We start from the raw sequence: 17,748 nt of genomic DNA on the forward strand, positions 1-17,748 counted from the left end.
TTAATCTTTAAAAAATAATGGTTTCTTCACTTTATATGAAATAATGTTCACGGTTTATAAGAATAAAACGACCTTGTTATTGTCACTCGAGATAGCACCAGGGAACACACTAGCGATAAGGGCGACACCGGCTCGTGCAAGGTACGGCTCTTCGCCTCTATGCGCTAGGTACAGAACTGGCAGCGTCTTCGTGTCTTAACGAGCCTCTATGGGACTTTATATCATTTCATGGTGTAATATTAAAAATGAAGGATTCCTGCACGTATTATCCTGCTAAATTTAGTGTACCCAATTTTTCATACGAAGAAACGCGTGTGAAAACACTCGTTTCTACCTCATTTCTTTGGAAAAAAAAAAAATACATGCTGAGTAAAAATATGAGACTACGAAACGAAACTATTATAAGACGCTGCAAAGACTCTTGAATTATATTAGTAATGACTAATAAGTAGAGATCTGTAAAATTCGCGGATTCATTTCGCGATAGGATAGAGTCCAAATACTTTTGACATTATTTTGCTTCAGTGATTGGGCCACAGTTTATCTGAAGGACTCTGGGCCAATGAAAAATCTTTAACAGAAGAATTAGCGAATCACGATCATTCTAGTCAACAGGTGTTACGAGTCGGTAACCAATCAGCAGATGTAATTTGCACGAGTGCGTAGAGGATCATGGAGTCTATCCTTTAGGGATTTTAAATCGCGAATTTTTATAGGTCTCTAGTAATGAGACACAGCTAGGTTGTAAACTGGCCCGTTACTCCCGGAACTCTGCGAGGTGGCAGACCTGAAGGCCACGCGGCCTGGCGGCAGCAGGGCAGCTCGCTGTCAGGAGGCGCGCTGCCGCGTTCGTGTGTTGGTGTGTTGGCGCGCGTGGCCTTGACGCGAGTAGCCTATATGTAGAGACCCGGAAATTTCGCGGATTCTTCTGGCCTCAGGATAGAATTCAAAGTTATAGGTGTGCTCGACCCATGTTTACTTTCCCATTAGTTGATTTCTTAGCGAGAACATTTTTATCCTTGTTATTTGGCACTACCTGATTCGCTTACTTCTCTCCTAGCTGGGCATCATTGGCTCACGGTCGTAGACGGGCGTGTCCAAACAACTGCGTGCCAATCATGAACACAGTGCGAGAGTGTGAAGGTTTGCATTCCAGCTTGCGAGTAAATGAATCCGCGAAATTTCCGGGTCTCTACCTATATGGTACTGGCTTTACACGGTTTAAAGGCTATGCGTCCCTTTTGAGGTTATAATTTTATAATTTAGTTCTTTACTGTTAAACTTTGAAACTTTTTGTGTCGTTTACCTTCAACACACACACAAACACACACACACACACACACACACATATATATATATATATATATATATATATATATATATATATATATATATATAAGTCGTATAAAATTTGCTGTCAATTTAACACTAATAACTAGAGACCTGCAAAATTTGCGGATTCATTCGGTGATAGGCTATAGTTCGAACACATATACATCTTAGATCATTTTGCTATTGGCTTAATGTTCATCTTGGCGAATCTCAACCAATTATAAACCCTCAAGCAAAGAAGGATCGAATCACAGACAAACCAGCTGAGACGACTTACAAGTCAACAACCAATGAACTTGCGTTATTTGCCCAGTGTACAGGGAAATGTGCAGTCTATCATGAAGGCCATCGAAACCGCGAATTTTGCAGGTCTCTACTAATAACGTTTTGCGGCGTATAACAAGAAAACTTAAATTGATATCAGAGCTTGAACTTTATAAGTTTAAAGATATACTTGCTACTTCATTTATTTTTTCTCAAATTTCTTTCATAAAAATTTCATCTTACCTAGCCATAAAAATCTCCACAAAATTGAGAATAAAAATAAAATATACACTGTAATTGCAATTTGACTCAGACAGAAATCTGCATAAAATATGATAAGTACAGACCCGTACAATTGGAGAGAGGCTGAACCGCAAACCATTATATAAAATACTTTCTTATTGGATCGTATGTAGTTTATATACGTCCCTAAGGACAACAAACCATTACTGACATTACAAAATTCCAATCACATGCAATCAGAACGGAACGGAAGGTAAAAGACTGCAGCAGCCAATGGACAGTAGACACCGGATTATTTTTGTACAAGTGCGTGAAACTCATCGTTTTACCAGAAAACAACCCGAATTTAGCAGGCGTCTGTTCATTACATAAATTAATTGTTTTTAATGGGTTCCGTGACTATGAGGCGCATTATTCACGAACAGTTGCCACTGCTTTTTCATTTGCAATGTGTGCTGTAGTGCATTCTACTGTAGTCAACTGTAGTCGCTGAAATCATGAACACAGTGCGACAGTGTGGAGGTTTGCATTCTAGCTTGCGACTAAATGAATGCGCAAAAATTCCGTGGCTCTATCATAATTACTAATTATAATGAATAGAGCCACGGAATTTTCGCGCATTCATTTAGTCGCAAGCTAGAATGCAAACCTCCACACTGTCGCACTGTGTTCATGATTGGACCGCAGTTATCTGGACACGCCCCTCTACGACCGTGAGCCAACGATGCCCAGCAAGGAGAGAAGTAAGCGAATCAGGTAGTGCCAAATAACAAGTATAAAATTGTTCTCGCTAAGAAATCAACCAATGGGAAAGTAAGCATGGGTCGAGCACACCTATACTTTGAATTCTATCCCGAGGCCAGAGAAATCCGCGAAATTTCCGGGACTCTAATAATTAGGAACTGAAAAAATTCGTGCTTTCAATGACCTCCAGGATGGACTCCAAGATCCCCTGTACACTCGGGCAAACATCACCTGTTCATTGGCTGCGGACTAGTGAGGCTTCTCAATTGGGTAACTTAGGATTCGACACTTTTTTGATTGAGAGTTTCTAACTGGCCGATGTTCCTCCATATTAACAGTGAACCAATAGCAGAAGAACCGGAAAGGTATAATTATTTGAATTTTGGCAAATCACGAAATGAAGCTGCTTATCATTCTGGTCTCCACATATGATCCTAAACTTTCAGTTATTAAACTCTCTGTAATATCTTATCACTGAGATAAACAGACACAGGAAGGACATCACAGTGGTCTGTAATATGTTTTAAGGTTACCAGGATGCGTAAATTTAGTACCAGCAACAAGAAGACAACATTCTGTAACCACAGTGTACAACAGTTCCGCGTATGTTGAGTAACTGTTGCATGATACATACATAGGGACCGGAAAAATTCGCGGGTTCAATGACCTCCAGGATGAACTCCATAGTTCTGCGTACACTCGGTCAAATATCACCCACTCATTGGCTGCTGTCTTGTGAGACGTCCCAACGTAGCAGCCTGTGATTCGATAAAGGTTTGGTTGGGTGTTTCTCATTGGCCCAGAGTCCTCCAAGTGAGTTGTGAGCCAATGGCAGAGGCATCACTGAGGTATAACTATTTGTATTTTAGCCTGTCGCGAAATGAATCCGCGAATTTTTCCGGTCTCTATACATACAACTTATCAGGTACCTGTCCCTTCATGTACAGTCTGTAGTTAGAAAATAACACTTTTATTGAACCAATATGATTGCTCACTAGACTGCAATACGGTATGACTGCGCCAGCGATTTATGCCTTGTGATTGGCGGCCGTCTGCAAGAGAAGTTATTTCCGTATTTAGCTTGACCGTTTGCTTCCGCACAAAATTGCTGTAACTAGTGTGCCGATAGTGGGAATGTACCTTAAACAAACCCAACCAATCATGAGACACAGGCGATGCTACGGTGTTTTACCATACAGCTTATCTGGAATTTTGTTATCACAAAAAAAATTGGTAATAATTATGGCTCGAACGCGTGACGTTTTGTCGGAGCGTGTAGAGGACTATGGTGTCTATCCTAAAGTGTGTCCCATGGCAGTCTGGAAATAGTTTGACCAAAAATTAGTGGCACTATCTATATGTATTCTGGGTACCAAAATTTGGCTCTGTCAATTAGAGTTTATTTAGATAACTGTAGCTTCTGAATAATCCCCGGATGAAAGAAGTCATGGAGACGGTGTGTGCAATATTTGTCACGTAAAAAATTGAAGTCAAAATGAGAACCACCCCTTTCCCATCTAAATAGCTCTCTCTCTCTCTCTCTCTCTCTCTCTATATATATATATATATATATATATATATATATATACACATACCTATATATATCCCTGTATATATATAACCTATCAGCGAGGAATTAGCATTAAACTCCATAACGGAATATATATATATATATATATACACCTATATATATCCCTATATATATATATATTCCGTTATGGAGTTTAATGCTAATTCCTCGCTGATAGGTTATTTATATTTATATTCGAACAACTCTCACTATATGATAGAATTTAAGCAATTATTCATACTCAGATTCTTTAAAGCTACAAATACTCTAGTATTATTAGCCTTTACAAGAGCTGAAATTTGTCTTGCTAACTAATAGCTAATAAGAGTATTCTCCTATTTAAAACAGACACCTACTCCATAAACTAATACCGCCATGGGATTATCAGCGTTTTTTCAGGATTTCTCAGTGAACTACAACTACCTTAAGCAGATATTACAAGAAAACTAACAAACCATTTAAAATTTGGTAATTTAAGAAAGAATTTTTTTCAAAACTAGTTTCCAAATTATTTTCATGTAAAAAATACGGCAGTGTAAATTCTACAGTACAAACATGTGTAATTGTAAAATTTAATGGTTTTTCTAAATAAGGAACTGTAGTTTCCAAAGTTATGTAAAACACGTTTGTTGCAACGAGTTTTTGGAAAAATACCATTGTTAACAATGGCATATGTACAAAAAAACTTTTAAATAAATCTTCTCCAATCCAGGAATCATTCAAAGAACGTTAAGTCTACATTTGTTAGTAACACGGAAAAGTGTTTGAATATGTGCATTGTTTTGTCTATAGCTGCAAAAACTATCTTGGCAGCAAAGTTAAAAAAAAGAAACATTCATTGTTAAAAATGTGTAACAATTTTTCTTAACAGTGAATTAAACAATAGCCAATTAAATTTCTGTTTATAATATTTCACTGATTGAAATAATTATTTAAGGTGTATAAAGTTGCTGGAAAACGAGGGCTATAATGAATGAAACAAGTTTCAACAGAAATACAGGATAGGAGAGCATGCAAGGTCCACATCGGTTCTGATAACTAAGATTTCAAGTTTCATCCTTCTCATGAGTGTTTCAAGTACAGAGGGATTTCCGCTAGAACGGAACAGGATTGACTAGGTTACCTGGTGGTTCTGCGTATCAGTAGGAGTTAATTTTTAATCATGCCACTCGTGCTGGCATAACGTCCTCTATAATTCTTACCTCAGAGCTAAGCGAATTATTTTTTAAGAGTTCGTTCTCCATCGAATAATAAAATCGTAGCTCACTAAAATATATGTCTAAAGAATTAAGCGTGTATAAGAGTACAAGGCTTAAGTTAAGCCAGAGAATAGTTAGTCCATTGGCTGTTTGAAAAAAAAAGTTTATTTTAAAGAAATTTTCCGTACACTTTTATTTTATAAGAGAATGAGAAATCATTGTTTCTTTATAACCTAGACAGTCTTTGTTTACAGCAGTTTTAATGGGGGTATGTATATTTATTTCACTCAGGGGCTTGACGGACTTGATGGACGGCGATGTTCACTTGTTGATGAGGACCTCGTAGGTGTCGAAGGGTATTTCTTGCCCTCCGAAGGAAATGTAGCACACTCGGTGGCTCGGCTGGATCTGGGGAAAAATATATAGTAACATTTTAGTTCAATGAATGGTTACTTGTCATATGATCAGTTACAGTTCAATATAACCAGATATGCTCAGTTATAGACTTACATATCCTGGCAAGCAAAGGTCACTACCAACTCATAAAACCACTCATTAAAACTTACCATTGTCATTATATAAAATCATTAAAAATGTTGAGTTAAATCGTTAATTGATAGAAGCATAATAATTTAGAATACTACCTACTTAAGGACTTTTTTTGTAAAACAATGTTTTGGTTTATGTATATTTTTATGATAAATCAAAATAATTTATTCAGATTAAATTACATAACAAAGTATAAAAATTTGAAAACATTAAAAACATTATTGTTATATCGTTTCAAATTAATTAAAACTTTTATTAAGTATTGAAATACATATCATTTTCGGAGAAATATGTAATTAAGTCATAAGTATACTATAAAAAATTTAATTAAAATTTAACACTTCTTATGGTTAGGGGCAGGCATTATTCGCTGAAAAATCTGAATGCCTGTTAGACAGCAACAAGTTATAGTCGTACCAGCGGTTTGTTCCTTGTGATTGGCGGCCGTCTGAGAGAGCAGTCTGCCGCACTGAATTACTATGATTGGTGTTTTAACAATCGGACATGTAGCTAAAGAAAATTACCCAGTCACGAAACACAACGATGTTACAGTGATTTAACTTGCTATTCTCGCGAAATATGTATGCCCCTACTTATGGAGCTATTCAGTCGAGTTAGCCTGTAGTTAATTTTATCATTTAATTTAAATTAATGTTAAAACGAATATGCGGTGGATTAAAAAATAAAAAAACATTATTTTGAGGGACATAAATAATTTTTACCGGTCAACCTTGAAAGCTGATAGCTTTATTATTAATTAATAATACCGTTTAGTTTAGTGTATCTTTTATCAGCTTTTCTATAAATTAGTATTTTTCAAAATGTTCACTATCTTTATATTTTGATTTAATTTTTTTATTTCTTTAAGTAATTAATTATATTTTCCTGTCAATAAGTAATAGATAGTGACCGGAAAAATTCGCGGATTCATTTCACGGTATGATAGAATACAAATAACTGTACCTTTATATTGCTTCTCTGATTGGCTCACAGTTTATTTGAAGGACTTTGAGCCAATGAAAAACCTTCAACCAAATAAGTATCGAATCGCAAGCGTCCCAGTTGACAGGAGTCAGTAGCCAATGAGCATGTGGCATTTGCCTGAGTGTGTAGGGGATTGTGGAGTCTACCCTAGAGGTCATCCAAAGAGCGAATTTTTCCAGTCTCTAGTAATAGAAAATGCTATCAACACCTTGATTTCGGCACATGCAAAATAAGACGATTATATGAAATAATAAATAACCTTGTATACAATGTACAAACCATTTAAAACCCAAATTAATTATAGAAAATGTTAAACATCCCAGTTTTAAATTGAAATAATAGTTTCATGTTATCATATATATATATAGTCTAGAAATACAGCATTACTCTTCTCTAATGAAACTATATACCAGGAAAACTCGCATTATTATTTGGCTCCAGGTTAGGCTCCACCAACGTGTGTATAACCATGTAAAAGTCACATGTTCATTGGCTGCTGCAACATTTCATCTTCTCTTAGGCTCGATGTATCAAGTGATAACCCGCGGGCCAATCAGGAGGTTTATACAATTGTCGACACATATGCGTTATAGACTTTCGTCAAATAAAAACTCAAATTTTAAAGTTACTTACTAAAAACTCATTATAAAGGACAAAAAATTTGCGATTTCAATGACCTGTAGGATAGACTCATGTTCCTCTACACACTCGGTCAAAATACATTTGCTCAATGACTACTGACTAATCATCTGTTAACTGGGATGCCTGTGATTCATTTATGGAAGGTTTTTCATTGGCCTAGAGTCATTCAGATAAACTGTTACCCAATCACTGAAGCAACAAAAAGGTAAACGTATTTGGATTATACCCTGCCGCGAAATGAATCCGCAAATGTTTCAGGCTTTTACTCATTACGAAGGTACAAAACTGGATTTTAATAGAAAAATGTCAACTTAACAGCCTTAATTATTACCCTCAGGCTTGTGTAGATGATTGTGAAGAGGAGAGAAAACACTCTGTCGCTGTTTCAACACGAGTGTCATTTACTCACTTAAGGGGCAGGTATTTTTCGCATATATAAAATACACTTACACTACAAAACCGTTTTTTAAAGCTTTTTAACTGGGGTGGCCAGGCGTACCGAGGGTCTGGAGGGTGGGATATGCCCCACGTGTAAGAGGGTCTGGGGTGTAATATACCCCCACATGTAAGGGGGTCTGTGGGGTATGGTATGCATACACATGTAAGGGGGTCTGGGGGGTATGGCATGCCTTCACATGTAAGGGGGTCTGGGGGGTATGGTATGCCCCCCTAGTGTAAGGTGGTCTGGTTGGTATGATATGCTCCACGTGTAAGGGTGGTCCGGGGATCCTTCTCTGGAATATATATATTAAAATTTAATTAAATTGTTAGGTTTTAAAGCTTTTTTAGACTTTTTTCACCACCAATCACAACATAATTTCTAACTTTCTATATTTACCTTAAATAATTATTATTAACTACTTCAATTAATAAAATATTCAATATACATTTTATTTGTTGTGTTAAATAAGACTTACTTAATAATGAGTAAAGGAAATGCCGCACTTGCAAAATTTTATTTTGCAATTGTTTGTAAATTATTGATATTTTTACTTCGAAATGGGTTGGCTAAATACTGGGCCGGTAACTGCCACCTCTTGCCACCCCCGAATTACGTCTGACCGCTCATTGGACTCTAATAAGTAGAGACCTGTAAAATTCGCGATTTCAAATCCCTAAAGGATAGACTCCATGATCCTCTATGCACTCGTGCAAATTACATCTGCTGATTGGTTCCTGACTCGTAACGCCTGTTGACTGGAATGATCGTGATTCGCTTATTCTTCTGTTAAATATTTTTCATTGGCCCAGAGTCATTCAGATAAACTGTGGCACAATCACTTAAGCAAAATAATGTCAAAAGTATTTGGACTCTATCCTATTGCGAAATGAATGCGCGAATTTTACAGGTCTCTAGCAATAAGGTATGCCCGCGCCAGCTTTTTTTTACCCAAGCTATTTATTGTGATTTTTATTCCGCACAAAATTGTTGTGATTCGTGTGACGACAGTGAACATGTGCCTGAAAGAATTTCAACCAACTACAAAAACACGGACGGTGATACAACTTTTTAAAACAGTCTCTATTCTTTTTAAATGTCCTTACTCATTGCTCGATGTTGGCTACTCATAAATCATTTATATGTTAACTTAAAGTTTCATATATTTTTATCTTTCGCAAATGAAACGTCAAAACTATTTCATACAACCGCTTCACAATAAGTACCAATGCTGTAAGCTCGTGTGGGAGATTATCTGAGTTTGATCGCAGCCATATTAAATGCAATATTGAAATGATTGTTTTATGCCTTAAGTCATGACTTTATAAGCGCAATTTGGTATTTAAACAAGCACATACATTAAACCTAATTACGTTAAAAAAACCTTTGCTTTTATTTCATGTGTAGCTGTGCCAGCAACTTTATTCGCGTGGATAGAATAATAAAAATTTATTTGAATAGAAAATATGGAGAGTATTGTTATTGGTATGTAAACAAATTATGAAATGCGTTTAATAAATCTTCACTGTCAACTACAATTTTGGTGTTACTTGCAAGAGAAAGCACGAAGTATTTAATGGAAACACTAACTCGAAAACATGCTACGTTACTTACGTATAGTTGTCAGTGGCTGAAAAAGCTTTTAATGTCTTCTTTATACACTTTGGAAAACGTCAATTTGTGTAATTAATTGTTACTGAAAAATAAAAAATAATGGAAAATTGTAATATTTTTATCTGAAATTGGTAGTTTTTTGGTATTCAGACTTTTCTCTTTGTTCTAATGCTTCACGCAAAATAATTTTGGGTGCTATTTTATCAACAAATCTTTGAAACCGTTTGAAATATCACAATAACATGAAGACTAAAGTAATCCTGGTGTTACTAGCTAAAACATATTGCAATTCAATTCAATATTATCAGCAGTTTTTGAGTTTAATCATTGCGTTCAGACATACCGACAAAAATTTTTAAACGTGAGATTTCCGGTTTCTAAAAGGAAAAATATCTAACAAGTAATTATTTAAAACTACAGACAGACACTTCAATTTTATCAGTTATGACTGGGCTGATGGAAAATAAGCTATGCTATATAAATGAATATTATAAGGCTGACAAAAAGATTTCCGCGTAACAGTTATATATCTTAAAATACACGGGAAATAATTGTCGATTTAGACATCGCCAATATTTATTTCTTAGTTGTGACATGCCTAACGGTGTTGACTGCACAATCCTTTCCAAAAGATTCTAAACAATTATCTTATCAATAACACAAGAGATTTAAATTACTTCAGGTTTTTATTCCCGAAAAGAAGTTTATAAGCAGAGACAGGAAAGATTTGCGGTTTTATTTCACAATAGGCTGAAATTTCAAATATTTTACTTTTGCTATTCTTCTGTTACTGGCTCATGGTTAATCAGCAGGACTCTGGGCCAATGGTAGACACTCAGCAAAATAAATCTCGAATAACAGGGAAGTTAATCTTGACAACTCTCCAGTTTTCTCAAGTGTGTAGGGCACTGTGGAGTCTATCCTAGAAGTCACTGAAACCGCGATTTATTTTCCGTTCCCTCCTTATTAGATCTAAGCCGACAATATATTTCGTATTCATGCAAAAAATATTTTTCTGTGTACGCTGCCTATACATTATGCCCTTTTCACATTAAGCACAGCAAATCTAGCTATGCGTCACTTTGTTAACTGATAAGATAGCTTGAAGCCAGAGTCATTTCGGGTCTTTGCCCTATCTTATTTGCAGATGATGGGCTCTATCGCTTCTTGGAACCTGTTCCCGTGACTAGCGATGAGAAATTATCGGTTCTTGCCGTCAATTCTTAGATTTATTCTAATCTGCGGCGCATGACTGATCTGTTCATGGTAGGAAGACAGGTTCAAACAACTTGTGGGAATGTTTTTAGAATTTGGAGATACTGTTTCACAAAGAAAATGTATAGCCTACTTTGTCTCTACCAGGCCAAACTACGCACACACTTTAAGTGTAAACGTGAGGTTACGAAATACATTGTGAAATGTGTCCAGTGATTCCACGACTTTCGCTTATATGTATGTGTAATGTTTGTAACCACTTGTAAATCTGCTGTATTTCATGTTTTCTTTTAATTTTTAATGTTATAAACTTTGGAATTTTAATGTTCGTTACTAGTGCAAATTTATGTATTTTATTTTCTAAGCTATTAGTTTAGATTAGTTTTAATATTATAAGTTTATAAAGTATAATTTCTGTGTGATTGTTCAGTACTATGGTTAAGTGTAAGAGAAGGCTAAAGGCCTTAACTTAGCTATTAAATAAATAAATAAGGATAAATTAGTGCATTAGATGACCTTCATTATAGACTAAAACGTTTTCAGAGTACTAAAAAAAAAAAAAAAAAAAAAAAGCCACAGGTTGATTGGCTGCTGACTTTTGAGACGTCTCAACTGAGTAGCCTATGATTCGAAATTTCTGTTCTTAAATATTTGTCATTGGTAGATACCTGTAAAATTCACGATTTCAAATCCCTAAAGGATAGACTCTATGATCCTCTATGCACTCGTGAAAATTACATCTGCTGATTGGTTACCGACTCGTAACGCCTGTTGACTGGAATGATCGTGATTCGCTAATTCTTCTGTTAAATATTTTTCATTGACTTAGAGTCCTTCATAAACTGTGGCCCAATCACTGAAGCAAAATAATGTCAAAAGTATTTGGACTCTATCCTATCGCGAAATGAATCCGCGAATTTTACAGGTCTCTAGTCATTGGCATTTAGTCTGCCAGGTAAACTGAGAGCCAATAGCATAAGCAGCACTGACTATGGTAAAAAATATACGTATTTGGATATTAAGCAATTACAAATTTTATCTGAAAATTTGTCTGTCTACACAGCATAAGCACTTACGGTAAAGCATACTGCCTACAGCGGATACCAGTATTCAAAAAAATATTAAAATTAAAGAGTGGTAAGAACTGGAAAAATACGTGAGCCTGGGTTGACTGTGATTCAATACTTATTTTGATAGGGGTTTCCAATTGGCTCAGAGTGCTTACTATGGGCCAATCATAGAAACAGGTAAAGATAAAACTGTTTGAATTCTTGCCAATCGCGAAACGAATCCACGAATTTTTCCGGTTTCTAGAGGTTGGCAATATCGTGGATTCGGCGACCTACAGCATAGATTCTACTTTTTGTACGTGCTCTGATAAATGTCCTATTGCTTACTGTTTAATAATTCGTGAGATACTTTAGTTGGATATTTATTTTGTTGAGGGTATTTCATTGTATCAAGTAACTTCATGTGAATGTGGATGCAGGGTTTGAATTCTAGCCTACCCTTAAGTAAAACAGCGAATTTTTCCTAAATAAAGCAATACCGGGAATTTGTTGAGGCCGGGAAAATTCGCGGGTTTATTAAGCTGTAGGATGGACTCCAATGACATCTTTATACTTCAGATGATGTAACATGTTCTTTGGCTTCTGAATGTGTGAGAGTCCTCAGTTGATTGCCCGTGGCTCGGTTATTCGTCTGTGGCAGGTTTTCTACTGGCTCAAAGGTCTCACCATGAACTGTGAACTGTTAAAAATGTTCGCCTTCTATTTACGAAAAACACTGGTTGCAAATTATCCAGGGATCTTCGTAAATGTACTGATATCTTCGGGAAGTTACGGACATCAAGTTCAATTACTGGGAACGTGAAGTAAAAAAAAATTCTAACTATATTAAAAAATTATTCAAGTTATGGTTATTTCTATAGTAAGAAAAAATTTATTTTGTCCATGTGTGTGTCCACCTATGTTTAGAACGAAGTATACAACTCGACATACGGCGTAGTTTCTACGAAGATGCAGTTATTTGAAATTACGAAGAGCTCTTCGTTTATTTGATTTAAAATATTCGTTGAAAAGTCCGTTTATTTACTGTAATTTATAACAGTGTAGGCGCAAGATGAAGATATAGTAAAAAGTTACAAATGTTACAATTTAATCTGTGGCAAAAATTAATCAGCGATTTTTTTTCACGGGCTTTTGGAATTTTTACTATAATTTCCAAATTTCCCAAATTATTTGCTTGTATTTTAGGCAGCCAAACAAGCAAATATATAATATATTGTTATTTAGAGATAATTACCTTGTGTAGGTCTAAAATATAGGGCTCCTTTTTGATAATATTAGCCGAATTTCAGAAATTTATACTCAGTTATCTTTTAGCCAGGATAAAGAAAAATTCGTATCAGTAAATAAGCGATTAAACTGTTACTTTCAAATAGGGAAAGTTCACGGAGTTGTGGAATCATTTTGAATTACAAGGGGAAAAACATTTACGAGGTTGTTTTCAAAAGCTAGCGAACATAATGAGAACGAGCGACAAGATTTTCCTGAAATGATACGTATGTACGTCAGGATGTGTACTATCTCGTGAGTTCCTCGGAAGTTTGAAACGAAACATATGCTAAGAGTTTTTTTATAAGTTGAGCGTCTTGCATAGTCTTCACGATCTCGTATGTCTTCTTTATAAGCCTGTATCATCTCATAAACATGCTTTAGTAACTTTAATTTTTCTGTGTACTTTTAATTCCTTCAACATATTTGACTATAATTACTTTGGCCAATATTTGAAATTATTTATGCACAGAAACCATTTTACTGTACTTAACCAAAGGTTCCCTTTGGACACCATTTGGCAATAAATTGTTTGTAATACCACAAGAAAGGTATTTTAAATTTCTACAACACATTGCTATAGTTTTTTTGCATACATGAAATAAGATTTTTTGAGATAATACTGAGTATTTCTTACAAAAATTGGTGCATAATTAAAAATTTCAATTGATGTTACATACAAGCATTATTTTTTTTAAACAATGAAAAAGATAATCAAATATTCAAGAATTTGACTTAATTTTGTAGTATTATATATGCTTTTTTTTAATGCCCAGTTAATACTGGAAAGCTATTCACGGAAGGGTTTAACTATTGGAGGTGCTGGGACCACACAAAGCATAAATACCTGAGTAAGAATCCGAACCCAGTATTACTGCGAAAACCATTTTGTAATGATAAAGTAGTTTTCATGTTAATGTAAAAATTCATAAATATCTGTGATCTTACATGAATATTTCTGTTCCATTTAAGTAGTATAGGAATGGGGCTACTGGGACAGGATTCAGGTTGTGGTGCCTGTGGTGCCGTCCGCCATATTGGATTGTGACGTCACGGCGGCCATTTTTGACTCAAAATTCCTCAAAATTCCTCAAAAATGACTCAAAATGACTCAAAATTTCCCGTTTTAAGAAAAAGTTTCCCGTTTTCGAGGGAAAAATTCCCGTTTCGAGGGAAAATTTCCCGTTTTATTCCTTAAAAATCCCAGCGGCTGAAAATTCCTAAAACTGGCTTAAGCATCCTTAACTCAAGCCAACGTTAAGCCATTTATAGGATTATGACGTCACCGTTGCAATTTCCGTTACGCCCGCCATCTTTAACTTTTTTTATTTATTATCCGATTTTAATGAAAAACAATTTAAAATTTATAAAAAAATTAAATTAACAAAATTTTAATATATTTTTTATAAAAAATATACTTTTTAGACACGGAGTTCGGAGTCCTCGGTTCGAACCCGACGAGGTCAAAAATAAAACTAAAAATGGCGACAGGCTCCTTTCACCACGGAAGTCACCTACAGACTATCCTACCACCACCAATAACAAGATCAACTAGTATGATGTCATGTCCATTATCTTGTCTTCGTCTGCTGGTAGCCATCATCATCTTGTTATCGTCGGCGAGAGTGCGCTGGCTCCATGTTAGTTTAATTCTTATCCGCTAGAGTGCAGTAATCATTTATTATTGCTGTGTCACCCGCCATCTTTTCATTTGGCCGCCATCTTGAAATCATGTAATAATGTAGCTAGAAAAGCGGGAAAAAATCCAAAATTCATTAAATAAATTTGTAATCCATATAATGATTGATTGGATCGACTAAGGTCCTTGGTTCGATCCCTGGCCGATACAAAACAACTTTAATTTAAAAAATACTAAAAAAGTGTTAGGTTTGAGATAATAAAAACACCACAACTTCTTTTAAAAAAAAATTTTATTACATAAAATCAATACACTTCTACAATTACAAAAAAAAAACACTGACAAATTACCAAAGGCTTTTAGATTCCACGATTCATACAGTCTTCTTATTGTACGGACTAAGCCTTTTACATGACTTTAAATGTCTATCCGATCCGTTCATCACCACAGCTAGAGACGGACTGAAGTTCATAGCACTTATATAGTCTCATTAGCCGGTAAACACATGAGTCAAATCAATAACCATGTTCATTATACGTCTCGGAGCATTTTTTATAATGACGATGTAAGCTATCGAGACGTGAAATTAGTTTATTGCACTTATTGCACTGAAATTGTATTCTTTGAACATTATTAGAACAACCGCTTCTTTCATGTCTGCGAGCATTTGAGGTGATAGTAAATGATGTACCACAGTATTTGCACTGATGTGAAGTACGCTCTTCATTAATTGAAGTATTCAATGCTGATGAAACTTCAGATGATGGTGGAACAGCACATATCGAAGTCTCCTCCAGTGTTGTCAGAGGCGTTGCCAACGGGATCTGCACCATCATCGTCGGCGCCGACGTCATGGTTCCCGTAGTCGATGGTACATCCTCCATCGAGTACGACGTTAAAGTCGGTAAATATGCCATCGAAGTCTCAAGAACAGCCAATTACACGTCTTATGCACCAGAAGAAACAAACTAGGTGATCCGTACACCGTCGACGGCAGTAACAAACTGAGCGTCCTGCTGTCTAGGACTCGTTTATATACATTAACCGGTTTGAATAATACGCTAGTCAAATCAAGATCAATTTACTAAAATACTAGAGGCAAAACAACATTAAAAAATAGAAGCACCATAAAAAAAAGGAAGCACATTTGGAAGCAACGTCAACGAAAAGGCAGCACATTTGGAAGCACCGACAACGAAAAGGCAGCACATTTGGAAGCACCGACTACGAAAAGGCAGCACATTTGGCAGCACCGACAACGAAAAGGCAGCACATTTGGAAGCACCGACTACGAAAAGGCAGCACATTTGGAAGCACCGACAACGAAAAGGAAGCACATTTGGAAGCACCGTCAACGAAAAGGCAGCACATTTGGAAGCACCGACAACGAAAAGGCAGCACATTTGGAAGCACCGACTACGAAAAGGCAGCACATTTGGAAGCACCGACAACGAAAAGGCAGCACATTTGGAAGCACCGACTACGAAAAGGCAGCACATTTGGAAGCACCGACAACGAAAAGGAAGCACATTTGGAAGCACCGTCAACGAAAAGGCAGCACATTTGGAAGCACCAACAACGAAAAGGAAGCACATTTGGAAGCACCGTCAACGAAAAGGCAACACTTTTGGAAGCACCGACAACGAAAAGGCAGCACATTTGGAAGCACCATCATCGAAAAGGCGGCACATTTGGAAGCTGTATCAACAAAAAAAAAATTTAAAAAAAGGCAAAAAGGAAGCAGAAGTTACGAGATCTAAGTCTTAGTTAGAAATCAGAATACAAGAAATAAAAACATTAAATTCTTATAATTTAAATTATCTATTTTATTGCTTTACATTATACAAATGCAAGTAAAACAAGCCACTATTGTATGTAGCCAGCATTCCTCAGTTCCTTGAGTATGAAGGATATTTCTTTGATGCACGAATATTTTCCTGCACAAAGCGAACCATGTAGAAGTCTTAGCCGGTCAACCAATATGTTTGGATCTTTCCATGATGTGTAATCATTCTCTTCTACCACCATCTTCCCTGCACCTTTATAATAAATATTATGATCTCTGGTGTCTTCCGTTTTACCACCAACCTCAGGGTAACTTTCATGTTTGAGACGGTGATCATCAGAAGCTTGATCAGATTTATTTAATATATCACGTCGTCTCCACCGTTTCGGTCTCAGGACACCGCCACATTCTTCGATCTTGGCAGCTTTAGGTGCTTCATCATAGTCTATGTCTTTGTCAACAGCCTCAGAGTCACTGTAACAATCACCGTAGAAGGAATCGTATTCACCCAATTTACCGTAATAATTCGATGTTGATGATGTTGAAGTGTCTTCATCGTCTTCATGCTTCCTTTTTAGGAGTCCATCATTTTTACAAAGTAGGAAAGATCTACTTGAATTCGGCTGGAATATATTCTCACTTTTCACGTTAAGGTTTCTTCCATTGTCTTCATTCTTCCGTAAATCATCAACCTCCTTCAATTTAAGTTCTTTGTCGAGATCGGAAGAGCCAAGTAAATTATTGTCATAATGCAGATCACTCTTCCTTAGGCTAGTAGATTCTTAGTTGTCCTCTAGCTTGTACGCAGGCTTGGCGCTACAAGTTCTGCCATGTCTTTTTAGGCTCTCTCTCCGCGTAAACGACTTGCTACATCGAACACAACTTATCATATTGCGCAGTGGATTTTTAACACAGTCATTCTTCTCGTGTTGTTTTTTATTCTTTCTCAAGATAAACTCTTTACTGCAAAACTTACACATATGTTCTTTCGATACAGCGTCAGATCCCAAATCGGAATTCATATTAGTTACTGAGACTAATGCCAGATACCAATTGAGTGTTTTAAATTAGATCCAATACTTAAATAGAATTTTTTTCATATATTTTATCAGCGAGAATTAATATATCTCATACAAAAGTACTTTATGCATGTAGTTCTGCTTTTCAACAACAGATGTCACCACATGTTGCT

At 36.0% G+C, this 17,748-nt stretch overlaps 1 protein-coding gene across 1 annotated transcript in view; it reads right to left on the reverse strand.

Annotated features, from left to right (window-relative positions):
- Positions 1–5,494: 5,494 nt before the first annotated feature.
- The window catches only part of LOC134527556 (uncharacterized), a 101,416-nt gene continuing 89,162 nt past the window's right edge, over positions 5,495–17,748 (reverse strand). The window contains exon 7 of the mRNA XM_063360348.1: positions 5,495–5,760. Coding sequence (XP_063216418.1) covers positions 5,674–5,760 — 87 coding nt within the window. The 3' untranslated portion in view covers positions 5,495–5,673. The remainder of the gene's footprint in view (positions 5,761–17,748) is intronic.

The sequence above is a fragment of the Bacillus rossius genome, chromosome 1 (assembly GCF_032445375.1).
Source record: "Bacillus rossius redtenbacheri isolate Brsri chromosome 1, Brsri_v3, whole genome shotgun sequence".
Taxonomy (NCBI): Eukaryota; Metazoa; Arthropoda; class Insecta; order Phasmatodea; family Bacillidae; genus Bacillus; species Bacillus rossius.